Below are 21,086 nucleotides of genomic sequence, written 5' to 3' on the forward strand. Positions count from 1 at the left end.
ATTTTCTCAGGCAATTGACGAGATACGGTTGGGATTTTCGACCAGTATCAGGTCGCTGTAGCGTGGTCACCCGCTTGAACTGTTCCCGGAGAGAGAGAGAGAGAGAGAGAGAGAGAGAGAGAGAGAGAGAGAGAGAGAGAGAGAGAGAGAGAGAGAGAGAGTCAGCAAGGAGCGTATCTTTTTGGGATTTTATTTTGTGCTCTTTCTGGTTTTATTTTTTCATTATTGATCAACATTACAAACGTAAGCGTATACACACTCACACACACATTGTATATAATAAGTATGTATGTATATATATATATATATATATATATATATATATATATATATATATATATATATATATATTCGTGGAATGAGGTTGCTACCCATATTCCTTTCTCTACTCTAGCTGCCTCCGGATTTGCTCAACAAACCACTATCCTCATTACTTGGAACATATATGTATATATATATATATATATATATATATATATATATATATATATATATACATATATTTATATGTGCTGAAAAAGTCTTTAATAGGTGTTTTGGCTGACCCGATGGTCGAAGGATAATCGGAGTTGAAGATACATCTGGTCAGTGCTAGGAAGGGTGGTCTCCAGAAGACTGATGACGCTACAGAACTCAGTACACTTGAATATCCATCCCTTGGGGGTAGCAACCTCACACTTGAAAACCTCGGTCTATGTATATATACACATAAATATGTTAATATATATATAATTATTATATATATATATATATATATATATATATATATATATATATATATATATATATATATATATATATATATATATATATATATATATATATATATATATATATATATATATATATATATATATATATATATGAATTCTGAGTGTTGTTAGAGATTATGCATCATTATATACCGTAAATTGTTTTTGAAATTTATATTGGCTTTTTTCTCCAGTGTAAGAACGAACAACTAATCGATGTTCAAGGTAATGAGATCACTAAGTTTTTATCTTACTTCTTTTTTTCAGGGGAATTATTATGGCAATGTCGAATGACGTCATCGATTCTTCTCCCGGAAAGTAAGTACTTTGCAAACGATTACGTCATCTTCATTTTTATAAGTTTTTTTTTTTTTTATTTCTCTGTCATTTTTTTATTTTATAAATATATATATATATATATATATATATATATATATATATATATATATATATATATATATATATATATATATATATATAATTTGTGCATGTAAAGGTAGCGCTGTAATGGGCGAGAACTGCAAAATATATCCGTCATTTAATAATACTTTTATTTACTTTTTATTCAATTTTATTATCACAAGTTTCTTAGTAAGACAAACGGGCTTAAATCGAACATTCTTTTAGGTCGCAGAATTCATCTCTATGTTGGTTTTTTGTTAACATCATCTCCAGGCCTCACATAGTTTGTTTTCATCGTGTCATGCTCATCGCTGCAGAAGTTTGCCGAAGGCTGTACAACAAGTTTGTCAGAGGTTGCCTCGCTGCCTGCTTCGTGATGTTAAACTAGGAAAGAAAGGGTCAAACGTGTATGCCTTGTGGATAAAGGACTACATGGTAGTACTAAAGGACTATTTGGAAATACTGAAGCACTACACTAAAGGACTGCTTGGTAATACTAATGGACTACATGGTAATACTCAAGGACTACAAGGTAATACTAAAGGACTATTTGTTAATACTAAAGGACTATTTGGTGATACCAAAGGACTACATGGTAATACTGAAGGACTACATGGCAATACTAAAGGACTATTTGGTAATACTAAAGGACTACATGGTAATACCAAAGGACTAAAGGTAATGCTAAAGGACTTTTTGGTAATACTAGAGGACTGTTTTGTAATATTCAGGCACTACTGTACATGGTAATACATGCGAGAATTTTTGCTCTGTTTGTATAAAGGTCATTGCTATACTGTAGATGGATTGATTCTTTGGGTTCGGAGGGTATGCTTTCACGAGAGGTCTTTTATATATTTTGTGAGAGAGAGAGAGAGAGAGGGAGAGAGAGAGAGAGAGTCAGACAGACAGACAGATTCCATCTCATTACACTTGATTTATTCATGTGGTTTTTACGTAGTTCTCACGCGAGAGAGCTTTAGTATATGCACAGAGAGAGAGAGAGAGAGAGAGAGAGAGAGAGAGAGAGAGAGAGAGAGAGAGAGAGAGAGAGAATAAGTTAAGATGATTTCATTTGATTTATTCAGATAGTTCTTACGCGGTTCTCACCCGAAAGAGCTTTAATATATGCGCATAAAGAGAGAGAGAGAGAGAGAGAGAGAGAGAGAGAGAGAGAGAGAGAGAGAGAGAGAATAGGTTAGGATGATTTAATTTGATTTATTCAAATAGTTCTTACGCGGTTCTCATCCGAAAGAGCTTTAATATATGCGCATAATGAGAGAGAGAGAGAGGGTGAGAGAATAGGTTAGGATGATTTAATTTGATTTATTCAAATAGTTCTTACGTGGTTCTCACCCGAAAAAGCTTTAATATATGCGCATAAGAGAGAGAGAGAGAGAGAGAGAATGGGTATTATGATCAACATTGTCTATAATGTCCGCTGGTTTTGCTCTCTCGCAGGTATCTGTATTCGAATGAAAAGAGAGAGAGAGAGAGAGAGAAAATGTTTGATTTGATTTAATTTGAGTTATTCACATTGTTCCTTGGGGGTAATCTCACGAAAGCGATTCGTTATCTACACGAGAGAGAGAGAGAGAGAGAGAGAGAGAGAGAGAGAGAGAGAGAGAGAGAGAGAGAGAGAGAGAATTTAATTTAATTTCATTTATTCAAATGGCTCTTAGATGGTTTTCAAAGGAACGCAATTTAACATCTACTTACACGGGCACACAGAGAGAGAGAGAGAGAGAGAGAGAGAGAGAGAGAGAGAGAGAGAGAGAGAGAGAGAGAATTTAATTTAATTTCATTTATTCATATGGCTCTTAGATGGTTTTCAAAGGAACGCAATTCAACATGTACTTACACGGGCAGAGAGAGAGAGAGAGAGAGAGAGAATTAATTTAATTTCATTTATTCATATGGCTCTTAGGTGTTTTCAAAGGAACGCCATTCAACATCTACACGGAGGAGAGAGAGAGAGAGAGAGAGAGAGAGAGAGAGAGAGAGAGAGAGAGAGTGGTGTAGTATCTTGCCTGACTTGTTAAAGGATAGTGGAGATCGATGATAATCATTATTCCTTTTGTTCGTGTTCGCGTAATTTGTCATTATATATCCGGTTACCTTTGGAATCTCTCTAATGACATTTATTTCAGCCGTGTCCGGGAATTTTGGAAAATGATCCGTTTCCGTTAGCTGTGTCATCTTCAGATTCTTGAGATGTGCGTGCATGTAATGCATGTCCCTTAGGTATGTTGTCAAGCGTAATGTATGTCATAGGCTACGTGTACACTTCCGTTTATAGGTATGTAGGAGGTAGAAAAAAGACTTTTGGTCTCAGGCACACACGCGCACACACACACACACACACACACACACACACACATACATATATATATTATGTAAGTATATTCACATATAAAAAAAATTTTATGGTGTATGTGACAGAAAAATATACATATATATATATATATATATATATATATATATATATATATATATATATATATATATATATATATATATATATATATATTTATTCAATACTGATGTTATTTCATCCCTAATTAATTGATGTTATTTCATCCCTAATTTTGTGGATTTGGGTTAAGAATTACACGCAAAGGTCAGTCCCCTAGAAAAATAAAATAAAAGAATGACCACAAATCATCTGATGATAGAAGCGTGTTAACCTTCAGTATATAATAACTGCTTTTGCGGAACATTGTTTAATGAAAATTTACGTGTCCGTATATGTATGTGTGTATGTATATATTTATATATAGATATTATTTATGTATACATATGTGCGTGTGTCATCTATACTATATATAAATTTTATGCTTGTGCGTGCATTTAGCTTTAATGCCGTCATGCGATCAGTATGTCACAAGTCCCCAGAAAAAACGTAGCGCCTTCGAACTGGGTCACTAGTATTACGTTACATCTTTGACCTGATCCCGGCCGGGTTTGATGCAGTCATGAGCCTTCTTGAAGCTGCATGACGACTCGGGATTCAAAAAAAAAAAAAAAAAAAGTTGAGCGTTTTTACCTAGATGACGAAAGTGACGCGTTACGTTACACTGGAAAATAATAAATAATGTATATATTTTTTGTTAGATTATTTGACGTGTCGCTCCAGATGTCCGGCATCGGATTCTGCAGGATCCTGCATCCTGTTTGAAAGGGATTATGACGTCGGGGGTGGGGGAATTGCCCTGAGGATTTGTCACGAATGTCTAGGATTCTTTCGAAAGCACTCTGCGCTATTTTTAGCGAGCGCCACGTCACGGATTATCATTAGAAGTATCATCTTCGTCATTTCTTCTGAAGGAAGTGGCTCTCGAAGGTGTTAGGAGTCTGGTTCTTTTCTCCCCCCATCGCGTAACCCATCACAGTTGATTAATTACCAGGTACATAATTCACCGGTTTTGGAGTCTGGTTCTCTTCTCCTCACAGGGCATAACCCATCACAGTTGATTAATTACTAGGTACATAATTCACCGGTGAGTTAAGCACTGGCACATTTCGATTTAACGGATGGTACATATATATGCATTCTGGATCTCAGTGAAATCGAACCCGGTCCCCTCTCACTAGTGAGTCAAATGCCGTAACCAGAGGACCACAGATATTATTGTTATTATTATTATTATTATTATTATTATTATTATTATTATTATTATTATTATTATTGGTGGTACACGTGAAATATTAGCTTATCTGAGATTGGAAAGAGTTACTATATAAGTATGTATTTTTTGCAGCTATTAGTATTTTCCGCTTAAATTGGTTGCTTCTAAAAACTGATAACTTTACGGTTCCCTGCAAGTCTTGCAGGGATGAAGTTGCTAGCCTCATGCCGTTCTCCACCTTCGGTACAAGTCACCGAAGCCGAATTAAGCATCATGTACTTATTTCCCGTACAACTGATTTTTCAGGAAATCGGCCTAAATCATGTATATAATATATACATATATATATATATAATATATATATATATATATATATATATATATATATATATATATATATATATATATATATAAATTATATTATAGTTATGCCTGATTATTGAAAACATATTTATTGTTTATTTCGAGATTCATCGGTATATCTATCAGTACCTTTCAAAATGTATATATTTTATTTTTACGGATCTGTGGGTTTCACGTATCTTTTAAAGTGTAGGAAGCTAAAGCAGAAAATCTGATCATCATATTATCCCAGACTAGTCATCATAATCAACATCAAAATCATCATCATGTATTTGAACGTTCAAGGTGTAATAAATTTTTTCTCCTGTCTTGACATGGAACTCCTTTATTTCAAAAAGTCGAAGATAAAGTTTGAAAGTTGCTGGCTGGAGGGTCAGCCAGTTTGAGCAGTCCACGCAATTCAATACCGGAATAGGGAATTTTCTGTTAGCTAGCCTAAAGCAGAGGCACGTTTTCCGTCACTTGGCAAATGAAGTCCTGTATCACACTCTACTCGAATTTTCATGCAGGGATTCGTGTAAAGATTACCGGCTACCGGTGCTTCTTGGGTTGCCTGGCCATCTGCTCAGTTTTGATAAGAATTGCATAAAAAAATATGCGGGATTCTAGTCCAGTGCCTGCGGCAACGAGTCAGTTTTTTAGTTTTCTGTAAAAGAAAACTATTGTGCCGGCTTTGTCTGCCCGTCCGCACTTTTTCTGTCCGCCCTCAGATCTTAAAAACTACTAAGGCTAGGGGGCTGCAAACTGGTATGTTGATCATCCACCCTCCAATCATCAAATATAACAAATTGCAGCCCTCTAGCCCCAATAGTTTTAATTTTATTTAAGGTTAAACTTAGCCATAATCGTGCGTCAGGCAACAATATAGGCCAGGCCACCACCGGGTCGTGGTTAAAGTTTCATGGGCCGCGGCTCATACAGCATTATATCGAGACCCCCGAAAGATAGAGCTATTTTTGGTGGCCTTGATTATACGATGTACAGAAAACTCGATTGCGCTAAAGAAACTTCGGCACATTTTTACCTGTTTTCTATTACGCATTATTTCTCGTTTGGTTCATTAAGGTCTATGATTCTTTGCCGATGAAAGGAAGGATAAATTTATGAAGTGATTGCCAGTGCTCAATTATACTTTAAGATTATTGTTTGACTGTGGTCAGATTAGGGTATTACTACCCTAATACAATTCTCATTGTATCTTTAATAATTTACTTACATTTTTATATATTTATTTGTTAATTTGTTAATTTGTTTTTTCTTTTTTTTATTAAGTGATCTCTTCTTGCTGTATTTCCCTTATGTTACTTCTTTCTAAGGAACACCATATCCTTTGGAAGCTTGAATTTCAAGTCAGTGGCCCCTGTGGGCTTGCTCCATGTGAATAGGGTTCAACTTCTGAATAATCATCATCATCATCATCATCATCATCATCGTCATCGCTATTATAATAATTTTATTTGGCAATAGCATTAGTAATTGTTATTATGAGTAGTAATAGCACAGATGGCAGTGATGGTAGTGCTACGAGTATCAGCACAGCAGCATAGAAAGGAAAAAGAAGGTCGTTTTATTTTTCGCAGTCTCACTCGGGATGAACAGCTTCTTCGAATTACGTAGGAGCCTCCTCCTCCTCTTCCTCTTCCTCCTCCTCCCCCTCCCCCCTCCTCTTTATCTCCCTCTTTTCCTCCTCCTCCTCCTACTCTTTATCTCCCTCTTCTTCCTCCTCCTCCTCCTCCCCCCTCCATCGATGTTATTCAAGGCTATCTGACAGTCAACGCCACTTGGGTGTGGGTCACGCTACCTTGAGAGAGAGAGAGAGAGAGAGAGAGAGAGAGAGAGAGAGAGAGAGAGAGAGAGAGAGAACCTTGTCCCAGCGCGGTCTCTTGGTCACTGAATAGATTGTATGGAGAGAGAGAGAGAGAGAGAGAGAGAGAGAGAGAGAGAGAGAGAGAGAGAGACTTGTGCCAGTACGGTCACTAGGTCATTGAATAGATTCTGTGGGGGAGAGAGAGAGAGAGAGAGAGAGAGAGAGAGAGAGAGAGAGAGAGAGAGAGAGAGAGAGAGAGAGAGAGAATTTTATTTATTGAATAGTTTAACCAGACCGTTAGATTAAGTAAACTTTTGTGATGATGATGATGATGATGATGATGATGATGATGAGGAGGAGGAGGAGGAGGAGGAGGAGAGAGAGAGAGAGAGAGAGAGAGAGAGAGAGAGAGAGAACGTGTTCAGTGTCGTCACATCTGTGGTGACAGTAATGTAATTATGCCCTATTAAAACGTTGGACTGCGAGGATGGATATTAAAACGTTGGACTGCGAGGATTGTCGGTGTCACACGGTCAGGTTCCTGAATATTTTAATACTTTTGGCACCAGGTGGCCTTTATATTTTTTTGTACAGGTTCTAAACGGAAGTCCCAATTGATTGATTGATTTCCGTACATTGGCGTCATAGCATGTATAGTCTTTGACGTCGTAAAGATAAGAATTCATAAAGTCTGGGACACTAGAGCAAATAACAAACAGGACCTTTCTCCTGCTACCAAAAATAACTGCTGGAGCGAGATTGCATTTATTTAAAGCAAGCCACAATGCCCATCCAGTTTCGAGGGAACCTTCTGTAAAGTAAAATAATCATTTGTGTGAAAATTGAAAGCGGAATAAAATACCAGAAAATGTGTTCGTGTATAAGGACCAAGGTCTATTGCGTGTACCTTTAATCTGAATCTGTTCTGTGGAATACTCCCCTGAGTGTACCTTTACTATATTCTGTGGAATACTCCCTTGAGTGTACCTTTACTATATTCTGTGGAATACTCCCCTGAGTGTACCTTTACTATATTCTGTGGAATACTCCCTTGAGTGTATCTTTACTGTATTCTGTGGAATACTCCCTTGAGTGTATCTTTACTGTATTCTGTGGAATACTCCCTTGAGTGTACCTTTACTGTATTCTGTGGAATACTCCCCTGAGTGTACCTTTTCTGTAGTGGTATCGTACCTTTTTTACTGTATTCTGAGTGGAATACCTTTTCTGTATTCTATGGAATACCCCTGAGTGTATTCCTGAGTGTTACTGTATTCTGTGGAATACTCCCTGAGTGTACCTTTTCTGTATTCTATGGAATACTCCCCTACCTTTACTGTATTCTGTGGAATACTCCCTGAGTGTACCTTTACTGTATTCTGTGGAATACTCCCTGAATGTATTCTGTGGAATACTCCCTTGAGTGTACCTTTACTGTATTCTGTGGAATACTCCCCTGAGTGTACCTTTTCTGTATTCTATGGAATACTCCCCTGAGCGTACCTTTACTGTATTCTGTGGAATACTCCCCTGAGTGTACCTTTACTGTATTCTGTGGAATACTCCCCTGAGTGTACCTTTACTGTATTCTGTGGAATACTCCCCTGAGTGTACCTTTACTATATTCTGTGGAATACTCCCCTGAGTGTACCTTTACTATATTCTGTGGAATACTCCCTGAGTGTACCTTTACTATATTCTGTGGAATACTCCCTTGAGTGTATCTTTACTGTATTCTGTGGAATACTCCCCTGTGGCTTTGAGTGTATCTTTACTTTACCTTTACTGTATTCTGAATACTCCCTGAGTGTAATACTCCCCTGAGTGTACCTTTACTGTATTCTGTGGAATACTCCTGAGTGTACCTTTACTGTATTCTGTGGAATACTCCCTGAGTGTACCTTTTCTGTATTCTTTACTATACCTTTACTGTATTCTGTGGAATACTCCTGAGTGTACCTTTAGTGTACCTGAGTGTACCTTTACTGTATTCTTTACTCCCCTAGGTGTACCTTTGCTTTATTCTGTGAAATACTCCCCTTAGTGTACCTTTACTATATTCCGTGGAATACTCCCGTGAGTGTACCGTACCTTTTCTATATTTTGTGGAATACTCCCTTGAGTGTACCTTTACTGTATCCTATGTAATACTCCCTTGAGTGTACCTTTTCGATATTCTATGGAATCCTTCTGTAGACCTTGGTTAGGATAATATTGGGAAAATGACAAAATAACGTAAATTAAGGGTTAAAGAGGACTGATGTCGTCCCATAGTTGCACGGCTTCACTTCCGGGCTTTCCTTGGAAGCTCATAAATTTGGCGGCCTCATAATTCGTGGGGTTAGCAAGCTCATCCCAAAATGTGCTGAAAACCAAAATCTTTTGCAGACGCCCCTCAAAATTGAAGAAAAAAATATAATACAGTATATATATAAAGATATACTGCGTATATATAATATATATATGTATATACTGTTATGTATATATACATATATGTATATATAGATATATATACAGAGAGAGAGAGAGAGAGATGTGTGTGTGTGTATGTGTGTGCGGACGTGCATACAAACACGGCGCTTTCGCTTACTCATAAATGTGCAGATTTAAATGTTAGTAATTTTGAGCTCATCGCTCATCGAATCAAGGACACCACCACAAGTAAAATCCAATTTTTGAAAAATTAATAACAAAATGTCCACCTTGTTTCAAACACATCATTATTTTAGTCCCTGTGTGTCGGGTTGTTTTGTAATTTTAGCATCGTGAGTAACAGCACTGACTCACCTGATCAGGAAGTGAAGATCATTAAAATGAAGGAAATTTAAAATATTGGACTCTTGTTGGGTCCTGTGCAAAAGCCACTGTCAAAATTTAACCTTGTATTATCTGTTATTAAAATTGTGTGTTGATTTAAGTTTGCTGTTATTATTATGGTTATTATTAGCAATACTAATGTTGGATATGATTATTGTTGTTGGTATCATTATCTCTAGGTGAGTAATAATAATAACAGTAATAATAATAATAATAATAATAATAATAATAAACAACTCAGTAAGCCCGCTTGGCGGTACACATACGAAATGATAAGAATGATAATAGTAATAATGATAATAGTAATAATACAAAACCGTAAGACCGCTTGCTGGTATAATAATAATAATAATAATAATAATAATAATAATAATAATAATAATAATTATTATTATTATTATTATTATTATTATTATTATTATTATTATTATTATTATTATTTCTTAATGCAAGCTCCATTCAAGTTATATAACTATTATTTATAAACACTGGCTTCCAGTGCCCTTTATGATTTTTAGTTTATCGCGCTTGCATGACTTTATGCATCAAGTTCTGTAACTTATTCAATGGCTGGCTTCCTGCCAGGTCGATATCTTATCGAAAGTAGTTCAGTCACCTTCACTGACATTATAATCATTGCGGTAATCTTTGCAAGTGCTTGATGTATCTTTGCTGTTTCTTACGTCGGGCGAGCTGTCCGAATTTATCAGTCCTTGGAGTGAAGCATGTATGTATGTATATATATATATATATATATATATATATATATATATATATATATATATATATATATATATATACATATATACATATATATTTATAAATGTATATATACATATTATGTATATAATATATATATATATATATATATATATATATATATATATATATATATATATATATATATATATATATATATATATATATATATATATATATATATATATATATATATACACACAACTTTTAACTTGAGTGGGACCACCACAGTCGTGCAACTTATAATTACGTAATTCACTACTTTGGTCAACTAGGCCATAATGAATTTGGAAGCGATTATCCTCGTTCAGAGAAGAGAAATGGCTGAATAACCAAAAGAAACCTGAAAGAAGAAGAAAGTAAAAAAATGAAAAAGCTTAATGACAGCTGAAATTACAAGAAATATCAGATTACTGTCGCTCGCGTGACATCTCTTCATGTTAGTGTTCCATTGAGTAGCCTTCGTTCGGGAGTCATTTTCCCTTTTGTGTTACGCAGGAAAGTGACGAAGCTGCAAGAGGATTTTGGAGCCAGATAAATGGTGATCTCGAGGATGCTTTTGAAAGGAGAAGTTTCGGGTCCAGGAGGGCGTACTCGAGAAGAGAAAGGCACTGGAGTGTAGGACCATTTTGTGGCGAGGACACTAAGGATGGGGGAAAGGATTTTGAGGGGGAGAAAACTAAGGGTATGGGAAAGGATTTGGTGGTTAATATTGCTAATTTGTTGGAGGATTTTGATATTATTATGGATTTACCCTGTGTACACGCACAGACAGATAAACAAACACAATATATATGTGTGTATACTATATATAGGCTATATACATATTATATATATTATAATATGTAAACATATATATATGTCTGTGTGTGTGTGTGTGTGTGAGTGAGTGAGTGAACGCTTGTTGTGTGTGTGTGTTGTGTGTGATACTCGTATGTGCACACCCGTGGGAGAGAAACGTTTGTACGGCGCACGAAATGAATCTAGCCGTACTATAATTGCGTAGCTGCTTTGGGTCATAGAGTTTTCATTTTAATGTAGATAGCAGTCTCAGGTAATTCCTCTCTTGCGCCGATTCCAGAATCCCATACAAAGGAACTGTGTTAAAAGTAAACACACGTGAATGCACACTGGGACCTCTGTGCTTCAGAAAGCATACTCCGAACTCCAAAGCAGGCCAGTGAATACTTATCTCTGGCCCGGCGTCTAGTTTTTCCTTTTTGTAATTGGCATGTAGCCACGAAATTACTAGGAATGCAAAACACCCCTTAACCTTGAAACTCTCGGTCGCTGAAGGCGTGTTTTTATTGTCATGCTGGTCAAGGTGTCAGGCCACGCTAATACCGTGTTCAGTCTGTTTGCTTTTTTGGGAAGAGCTGTTATTTGGATTGCTATACTGCTAAACTGGAGGATAAATCTGAGGCTGATATTTCGTGGGATTTGGATAATAGTGGTTTTCTTAACTTTTTTTTACTGGCAGTCAGAATTTTAATGAAATTTAAGATATAAGTTTAAATTATTTTTCAGTTTACAAGTTTTTTAAAAAATTTTTTCCCAACACTTTATTCTGTGGGTTAAGGCTATTAGTGATTTCTTAACTTTTTTTTACAGGCAGTCAGAATTTTAATGAAATATAAGACATAATATTCATTGTTTTCTTTGTTTACAAGTTTTTGAAAAAATGTTTTCCCAACACTTTATTCTGTGGGTTAAAGATATTAGTGATTTCTTAACTTTTTTTTACAGGCCATCAGAATGTTAATGGAATATAAGACATAATATTCAGTCTTTTCTTAGTTTACAAGTTTTTTGAAAATTTTCCCAACGCTCTTATCATAATTATGTGAATTATAAAGCAATTAAACACCCACCATCTCACTCGCTGTCATGTTTGTTTCTTGTGGGGTGAATGCTCGCTGGTCCAGTGCCAGTTTTCTAAGCACTAAGCTGTATACAAGGTTGAAGAGCCTGTGCTGGAACAAGGCCAGCTTAACCTAACAAGAACAACAACAGTCTTTGATTTTTTTATGCTGTAAACTATTTTGCTTTTACTTATGTGCTATTAAACTGTTCATTATAATTTGTATTTTTTCTTGCGTTAAGGTGGAAGTCTCTGTTTAAGCGTATATATATATATATATATATATATATATATATATATATATATATATATATATATATATATATGCACATACATACATACATACACACATACATGCATACACATACACATACATACACAACACACACACACAGTATATATATATATATATATATATATATATATATATATATATATATATATATATATATATATATATATATATATATATATATATATATATACTGTATAATTTATTTACATAAGTTTTCCAGTAATCATATTTTCTGTAAACGTTGTATTTTTGTCCCGTTTCATATTTACTTTTTATAAAGCTTCATTTTAGAATGTATGTATGCTAAAATGAAGCGTGTTTGGAGTTATAACTGACTCAGATGACTTGGTTTTTTGAACAGTGGCCAACACTAATCCCATTGTTCTAGCCATCTCTAAAAAGTGTTCAGTTTTCTTTCAGAGGAATCTCTCCTCCTCTGACAGCTAACAGCCTACTCCAAAAAAATGTTAATCGTGTGTGAAAGATTCTGTACTACTCTAAAAGCTAACAGCTTTCTTGCAAGGATATCTACACTCCTTTAAAGGATTCTGATGTCTGAAAACTAGACAGCTTTTTCGAAAAATTTTTGGCTTTCCCTCCAAAGGATTCTGTATCCTGTAAAATTTTTGTCTTTCTCTCCAAAGGATTCTGTATCCTGCAAAATTTTGATTTTCTCTCCAAAGGATTCTGTATCCTGTAAAATTTTTTATTTTCTCTCCAAAGGATTCTGTATCCTGTAAAATTTTTTTATTTTCTCTCCAAAGGATTCGGTATCCAGTAAAAGTTTTTACTTTCTTTCTAAAGGATTCTGTATCCTGTTAAATTTTTGGCTTACTCTCCAAAGGATTCTGTATCCTGTAAAATTTTTATTTTCTCTCTATAGGATTCGGTATCCTGTAAAATTTTTTACTTTCCAAAGGATTCTGTATTCTGTTAAATTTTTACTTATTCTCCAAAGGATTCTGTATTCTGTTAAATTTTTTACTTACTCTCCAAAGGATTCTGGATCCTGTAAATTTTTTTATTTTCTCTCCAAAGGATTCGATATCCTGTAAAATTTTTTACTTTCGTTCCAAAGGATTCTGTATCCTGTTAAATTTTTGGCTTACTCTCCAAAGGATTCTGTATCCTGCAAAATTTTTGGCTTACTCTCCAAAGGATTCTGTATCCTGCAAAACAGTTATTCCCAATCTGTTGCTCTGTTTCATTGTTTGGCAGTGTGGTTGAAATCTTTCAAGAGAGCACCAGCCCCTTGCAGGACCAAGTCTGACAGAGAGATGTTGCATGAGATGTAAAACCTCTCCTCATCAGGTGTTGAGCAGAACTGGTGCTTAAAAATGCTTGATCAGACACTGATGGCGGTGTTCCATTACTATTAGTTGTATTCGTTTATTTTCTGTTATTTTTTCTTAGATTGCACCTGAGTAATGTTTTTGAAACTGCATAACCCGTCTACGGTACCATAAATGTAGCACTGATGAGTTTCCCTGGACAATATTCTCTTATTCAGGATAATCCTGATTCTGAATTTATAAACTCTCGAGTCAATTAAACGATTATTTAAAAATATTTTTTTAAAATGTGTTTAAAGGATGCATCTCGACTGTGAAGAATGTTTTTATTTTACTGAATCTTTGAGGTATAGTGCAATGCAAAAAATAAAAACGATCCTAGCATTCCCTTCCATATTATGCATTTTGGAGAGAGAGAGAGAGAGAGAGAGAGAGAGAGAGAGAGAGAGAGAGAGATGCTGCAACAATCCGATGTTGGCTCTTCGGTTTGGTTTCCTTCTCAATCTTATCATAACTGTATTTCCATTTCCTTTTCCATTTACAGTGAAGATTTGTATCTTTTATTGCCTTTTCCATATTTATCATAAATCTTTCATGTACTGTATAGGTGCTGTAATGTAATGTACGCGGGATACTACTGCAATCCTTGCTCTCGAAGTAGCCTATATAGCTTTCTTGAAATATACGCAACCTTTTTCAATGGATTGCGTCTCCTCATAAAGCTAATACCTTCTCGAAAGACTTGTAACTTTTTATAGGAATTTAAAGTCTTCTTTAAACGTATCTAGCTTACACTGAAGGAGTTGTAACTCCCAAGAGTTACAGATTTCCCGAAATCTTTATAGCCACTTGAGAAGGATTATAGACTTTGAAACGTGTCTGAACTTCTCTGGAAATTCTCAGACTTCATAGAAAGTTTGTAGTTTTTCCCGAAAATCTCTTGGACTTTTACTGAAGCGCCTCAAAATTCTGCTTGGTAGTTATGTTTAATTCTGTTGGCATAACGAGTGAGAAGTGAACGACTAAGGCACGTGACAGTGTTTACGTAAGGCGTTGAAGCCAAATAAACGTGCGATCGAACGTCTTTATATATACAGTATATATATGTATGTATATATATTCATATATATATGTATATATATATGTAAATATATATATATATATATATATATATATATATATATATATATATATATATATATATATATATATATATATATATATATATATATATATATATATATATATTATGAACTCCCCGAGCTTTTAAAATCTCCCTTTTTAAGAGTAAGCAAAAAGAAATGTTTTACTTTTAATGATAAATACGAAGAGGGAAATTTATAATTTTGATATTCATATCTCATTTTACGGTCTAATAAATAACCAGATTTTGAGAGGAGGTAAAGACTAATCTTGACATGCGCGTCCTTCTGTTTTGCAAATGATGATGACAGAAGAAAACTTTATATTACAGCCCTCACATATCGCGGCTAGCCATCTGAAATTTCAGTCATATCCACGATTAATGCTAATAGAGATCTGTTTCACAGTGAAAACCTCCGCGAGAGTAACGCAGAGGGGGCGAAGTAGGTCAGAGCTATTTATAGAAATAGGATAGTAGTGCCACAGTACTGTTACGGCTGTTTACTTTCTCCAAGTTGGCACCCTCCCCTCGAGTGACGTCACGAGTGCTGAGTCATGTGTTCGTTATACGTCCAGATGATGGCGTGGACGCTGCAATGCCATTCAGCCGACGGCGAATAGAGGCAGCCTCGTTGTTATTATTACGGCGAGAGTGGCTCAGAATTACGCGAATGATCATTGAAGCGATGAAATACACGGCTGTGTGCTTGTAGTGTGATACACAAGTGTGATTTAATGGAGATGATAAAGCTGAGAGCTTCCGGCAGGGTTCCCGAATTGCAACATGGGATTATAGCTCTCATTTTCTCAAGTAAATTGTTGTTGATTATCATCTTTTTCATGTGCATCACTTTCCTTATCATCATTACTGTCATGGAACACATCATCAGATGCAAAGTAAGTTCTTCGTTTTATATATACTTATATATATATATATATATATATATATATATATATATATATATATATATATATATATATATATATATATATATATATATATATATATGAGCTTTTCATTCGAGAAACTTGCCAAGTGCCATTTTTAAAATATAAATGAATTAAAAATACTTTGGCCCAGGATGGTGCTTGGCATGTTTCTCGACTGAAAGGCTCATATATACATATATATTTATACACACACACATACATTTACACACACACACACACATATATATATATATATATATATGTATGTGTGTGTGTGTGTGTGTGTGTGTGTGTGTGAGAGAGAGAGAGAGAGAGAGAGAGAGAGAGAGAGAGAGAGAGAGAGAGAGAGAGAGAGAGAGAGAAGTTGAGGTGGTACATATTGCCCAAGGTTCATCGATGAGGAAGCTGTTGGCAGTTATTAAAGACCAAAAGAGATTGGAAGGAGCCTCTTTCGCACTGAGGTGAAGTCAAGGTTGGTTTGGCTGAGATGGTAAGCACAGAATCTCATTTGTTGACATGAGCTGAGTTAATTCCTGTATGCGTAAGAATGCCGATCTCTCTCTCTCTCTCTCTCTCTCTCTCTCTCTCTCTCTCACATATATACACATGCATATGCATATCGCTGTATGTGTATAGATATATATACATTTATATGATATACTGTATATATAAATGTGTATGAAAATATTTTATATATATATATATTATAAAAATTTATATGTATATATACATATACATTTATATGATATATATACAGTATATATGTATGTAAATATATATATATATATATATATATATATATATATATATATATATATATATACATTTATATTATACATAAAAATGTATATGTATAAATATACATATATAATAATAATAATAATAATAATAATAATAATAATAATAATAATAATAAAATGTAATATAATAATAATAATAATAATAATGCTTCTTAAGTAGTGTCATGTAACGTCGGCACTGGAATGCACATTTTCTGAAAAAAAAGGAATATTTCTGTAAACAGAACAAGGAGTATAAGGAAAATCGACGCAAATATTAGCATTTTCTACTAGTTTGTACTCTTGCAAGAAATATCCCGTCCCTTGGAAGTTGCGTATACAGCTCATAAACGAAAGAGCTTAATTTGATCTTTGCAGTATATTATAACTTTATTTTTATATTTTTATTTATATATATATATATATATATATATATATATATATATATATGTAATTATGTGTGTGTATATATTGTTTATATATATATATATATATTTTATATTATATATATATATATATATATATATATATATATATATATTACATTTATGCATAAATATATAGTATATATATAAATGTATGTGTGTATTTATGCATGTATACATGTATGGTTGTGTGTGTATGTATATATGGCGTGAGAAAGGAAGAACAGAAATAGGAACACCATAAATCATCTGGTTTTACTTGAAGCTGATATCATGCTGTGAGTGTTGAAGGCGGAAATATTTTCAGGGGACGGTGGAAACATTCCTTTCCTTGACTCTGGGACCCGACAGAAATGGGTTTTATATCAAAAGGTGGCCCATGGGCGAGGTACAAATCAGCGGCTCTCCTCTGACGTTTTTTGTCGTGCCAAAAATAGATTGGGATAAACTGGATGCAAGAATGCAAACAGGGAGGAATTATCGTAATTAAAATTTTAATCCTACTTCGTTTCTTTTTTAATAGGCGGGGTTGCACCAGAGGAAAAATAAGGCAGTGTGTTTTATCCAATCCAGATATACAATTTTCCCAGTTCATATTTAAAATACTGAATTATGAAAATAAGACGGTTTATTTGACCCAATTCATATTTTAAATTCTGAATCGTGGTTGAACGTCTGTGCGTAAAAATGTTATTGCTTTATCTATGCCATTCAACTTTATCTTGCAAGCTCTGTAGCACTTCCTGGATAGGCTATTCAAAGACTGTCTCCAATACCTCTTTCACGCCATGTTGTTATTATTATTATTATTATTATTATTATTATTATTATTATTATTATTATTATTTCATAAAAATCTCATAATAGCATGTGTCACTAAAATGATGAAGAAATCCACAGTGGTGTATATATATTTCTAATGTATCTGTACAATTACACCACTGTGATTTCTTTACCAAAATTATTATTATTATTATTATTATTATTATTATTATTATTATTATTATTATTATTATTATTATTATTATTAACATCGCTGAGCCTGAAAAGCGAATTATAAGGAAAATAGGAAAGATACTGTATAAGATAAATTCGCATAATACAGCCATCCTTTTTAATATTATTATTATTATTATTATTATTATTATTATTATTATTATTATTATTATTATTATTGTTGTTGTTGTTGTTGTTGTTGACATGTTCATATGTAACAAGGCAAAGAGTACTGAAGTGTAAGGAGCAATAATTGGTACAAGTAAAGAACAAACTTGCATAATGAGCATTTATTAGAAGGGAAATATTTATATTCTCATTTTCATTTGTTGTCGAAAACTCTGTTACTTCTTACATATAAAGTTGGAGGAAATGAGCATATATCATAATAGCATATCTGATATGTACGCTGTTTTTTGCCCACGTTTTACGGTTATGCAAAGCATATGCTAGCATACATTATTATAACTTTTTAGTTTTCAGTAAAAGGAAACTATTGTTCCGGCTTTGTCTGTCTGTCCGCATTTTTTTTTCTGTCAGCACTTTTTCTGTCCGCCCTCAGATCTTAAAAACTACTGAGGCTAGAGGGCAGCAAATTGGTATGTTGATTATCCACCCTCCAATCATCAAAAATGCCAAATTGCAGCCCTCTAGCCTTAGTAGCTTTTATTTTATTTAAGGTTCAAGTTAGCCATAACCGTGCGCATGGCAACGATATAGGCCAGGCCACCACCGGCCAGTGGTCAAAGTTTCATGGGCCGCGGCCAATACAGCATTATACCGAGATCACCTTATGCGCGATTATGGCTAACTTTAACCTTAACTACAATAAAAACTACTGAGGCTAGAGGGCTGCAATTTGGTATGTAGTATGACTGGAGGGTGGATGATCAACATACCAATTTGCAGCCCTCTAGCCTCAGTAGGTTTTAAGATCTGGGGGCGGACGGACAGACAAACCCTGCACAGTAGTTTTCTTTTACAGAAAACTAAAAACTGACGGAAGAAACAATTGCAAAACATTACAAAGCGGAGCTGTGGCTAAACAAGAACAAAATTGCAAAGCCACATGTACAAAACGCTAATACGCATAATGTGTGTTTGGGTTGGAGGGAGTCGGTGGTGCACTAATAAGCTCAATTATCCTTACGTAAGTTCATTGTGTCTGTGTGGCGGTAATTTCTGAACTGTTTACGATTGCTGTTCGTGTGCAGCTGGTCTTACGTAACGGGTGTTCTTGCATGTTCCTGCATTCGTTGTCAAGATTGTTGATAGGATCTTAAAAAAAAAATCATGATGATGAAAGTCTTTGCTGAAGATTTTAATGTAATATACACATTTCAGATCTCTCTCTCTCTCTCTCTCTCTCTCTCTCTCTCTCTCTCTCTCTCTCTCTCTCTATATATGTAATATATATATAATATATATATATTTATATATATATATTTATATATAATAATATATATATATATATATATATATATATATATATATATATATATATATATATTATCTTTCTGATCTGGATATATATATCTATATATATATAATGCTGTATATATGTATATATATTAGATATATTATAAATAGTAATTCACCATCTGATGTCATGTCTATAGGATGACGTCAGAATGACTCAAGGAAATTGTTATAGATGTTAAATATAGCGTCAGGTTACAAGGACAAATGTCTGTTGTTACTTTCATAACAATTTTTATGCAAGTTAGGGTTAAGCGGCCAATTTGAAGCTGGGGTATGACTTCCAGGTGTATTTTTTACCATTATTACACAGTTAGCCTCTGGCAAAATAATATACATCTTACTATAATAGAGTAGTTTGACGAGACCGTCGCGTCACATTTCTAGACTCTCAGTGGGCCCACCCCAATTTTTTGTTTTTAAATGACAGGTGGCTATTGAAGCAAAGCAGCTTGAAGAAACTGGAGAGCTGTAGATAGGTTCAATACCAGACAGTTTTCCTTGTGTAACAGTAGTTTTTGTATCAGCTGCGGTTGAATTATAGAATGGTCTTCCCAATCATTTAGTTGAATTACAATCTTCGCAGTCGTTTAGTTGAATCACTGGAACCTCATAACTTCAAACTAAATGCCAGTTGTTGCTTGTTCAGCAGGCTCACATGAACCTCATTTCATGGTTTACTTGTTTTATATTATTTGTTTTTTCTCCTGATTTCTCTTAGATAGTCTGCTCCTTGCTTTTATATTTCTTCTTCTAAATTTTGGGCTGCTTTCTGTATTGGGGTTTTGTGGCAGTTTTAGTATATCTGATTATCTACCCGGAGCTTCAGATTGGTTAATGATAGGAGTAATAGACACGGAAGAAAGCATTGTCTATTAAGAATAGACGTGGGCAATAAAGAATTAGAGGAACAGTAGAAGGAAACTGATAGCTGTTGAAGATAAAGAGAAGAGTAAGAAAAAAGAGATTGAAGCCGTTAAAGGGAAGATAGTTAAGTTAAAATAGGACGTAAATGGAATTAAATTAAATAAAAAAAAACACTGATGGCGATGACAGAAGGTACAACAGAAACAGTAAAAGAAAAATGAAACAAACATCTAAGCAAACAGAAGCGAAAAAAATAAGACTGACGATAAAATAAGCAAAAAAAAAAAAAAACAGATTAATGAAAAAGTAGCAGCATGAAGGTGACTGGAGATTTTGATTCGAGCTCACATTTCACGGAAGGAGGAGGAGGAGGAGGAGGAGGAGGAGGAGGAGGAGGAGGAGGAGGAGGAGGAGGAGGAGGAGGAGGAGGAGGAGGAGGAGGAGGAGGATTCAGGTATGAGACCGTGGAATGGATACCTTGCAACCGAAC

General features: G+C 34.5%; 1 protein-coding gene across 1 annotated transcript in view; it reads left to right on the forward strand.

Moving 5' to 3' along the window:
- Positions 1-21,086, forward strand: part of LOC136846083 (neuronal PAS domain-containing protein 2-like) — a 376,593-nt gene that overhangs the window by 77,343 nt on the left and 278,164 nt on the right. The window contains exon 2 of the mRNA XM_067116792.1: positions 1,020-1,070. Coding sequence (XP_066972893.1) covers positions 1,030-1,070 — 41 coding nt within the window. The 5' untranslated portion in view covers positions 1,020-1,029. The remainder of the gene's footprint in view (positions 1-1,019; positions 1,071-21,086) is intronic.

The sequence above is a fragment of the Macrobrachium rosenbergii genome, chromosome 14 (assembly GCF_040412425.1).
Source record: "Macrobrachium rosenbergii isolate ZJJX-2024 chromosome 14, ASM4041242v1, whole genome shotgun sequence".
Taxonomy (NCBI): domain Eukaryota; kingdom Metazoa; phylum Arthropoda; class Malacostraca; order Decapoda; family Palaemonidae; genus Macrobrachium; species Macrobrachium rosenbergii.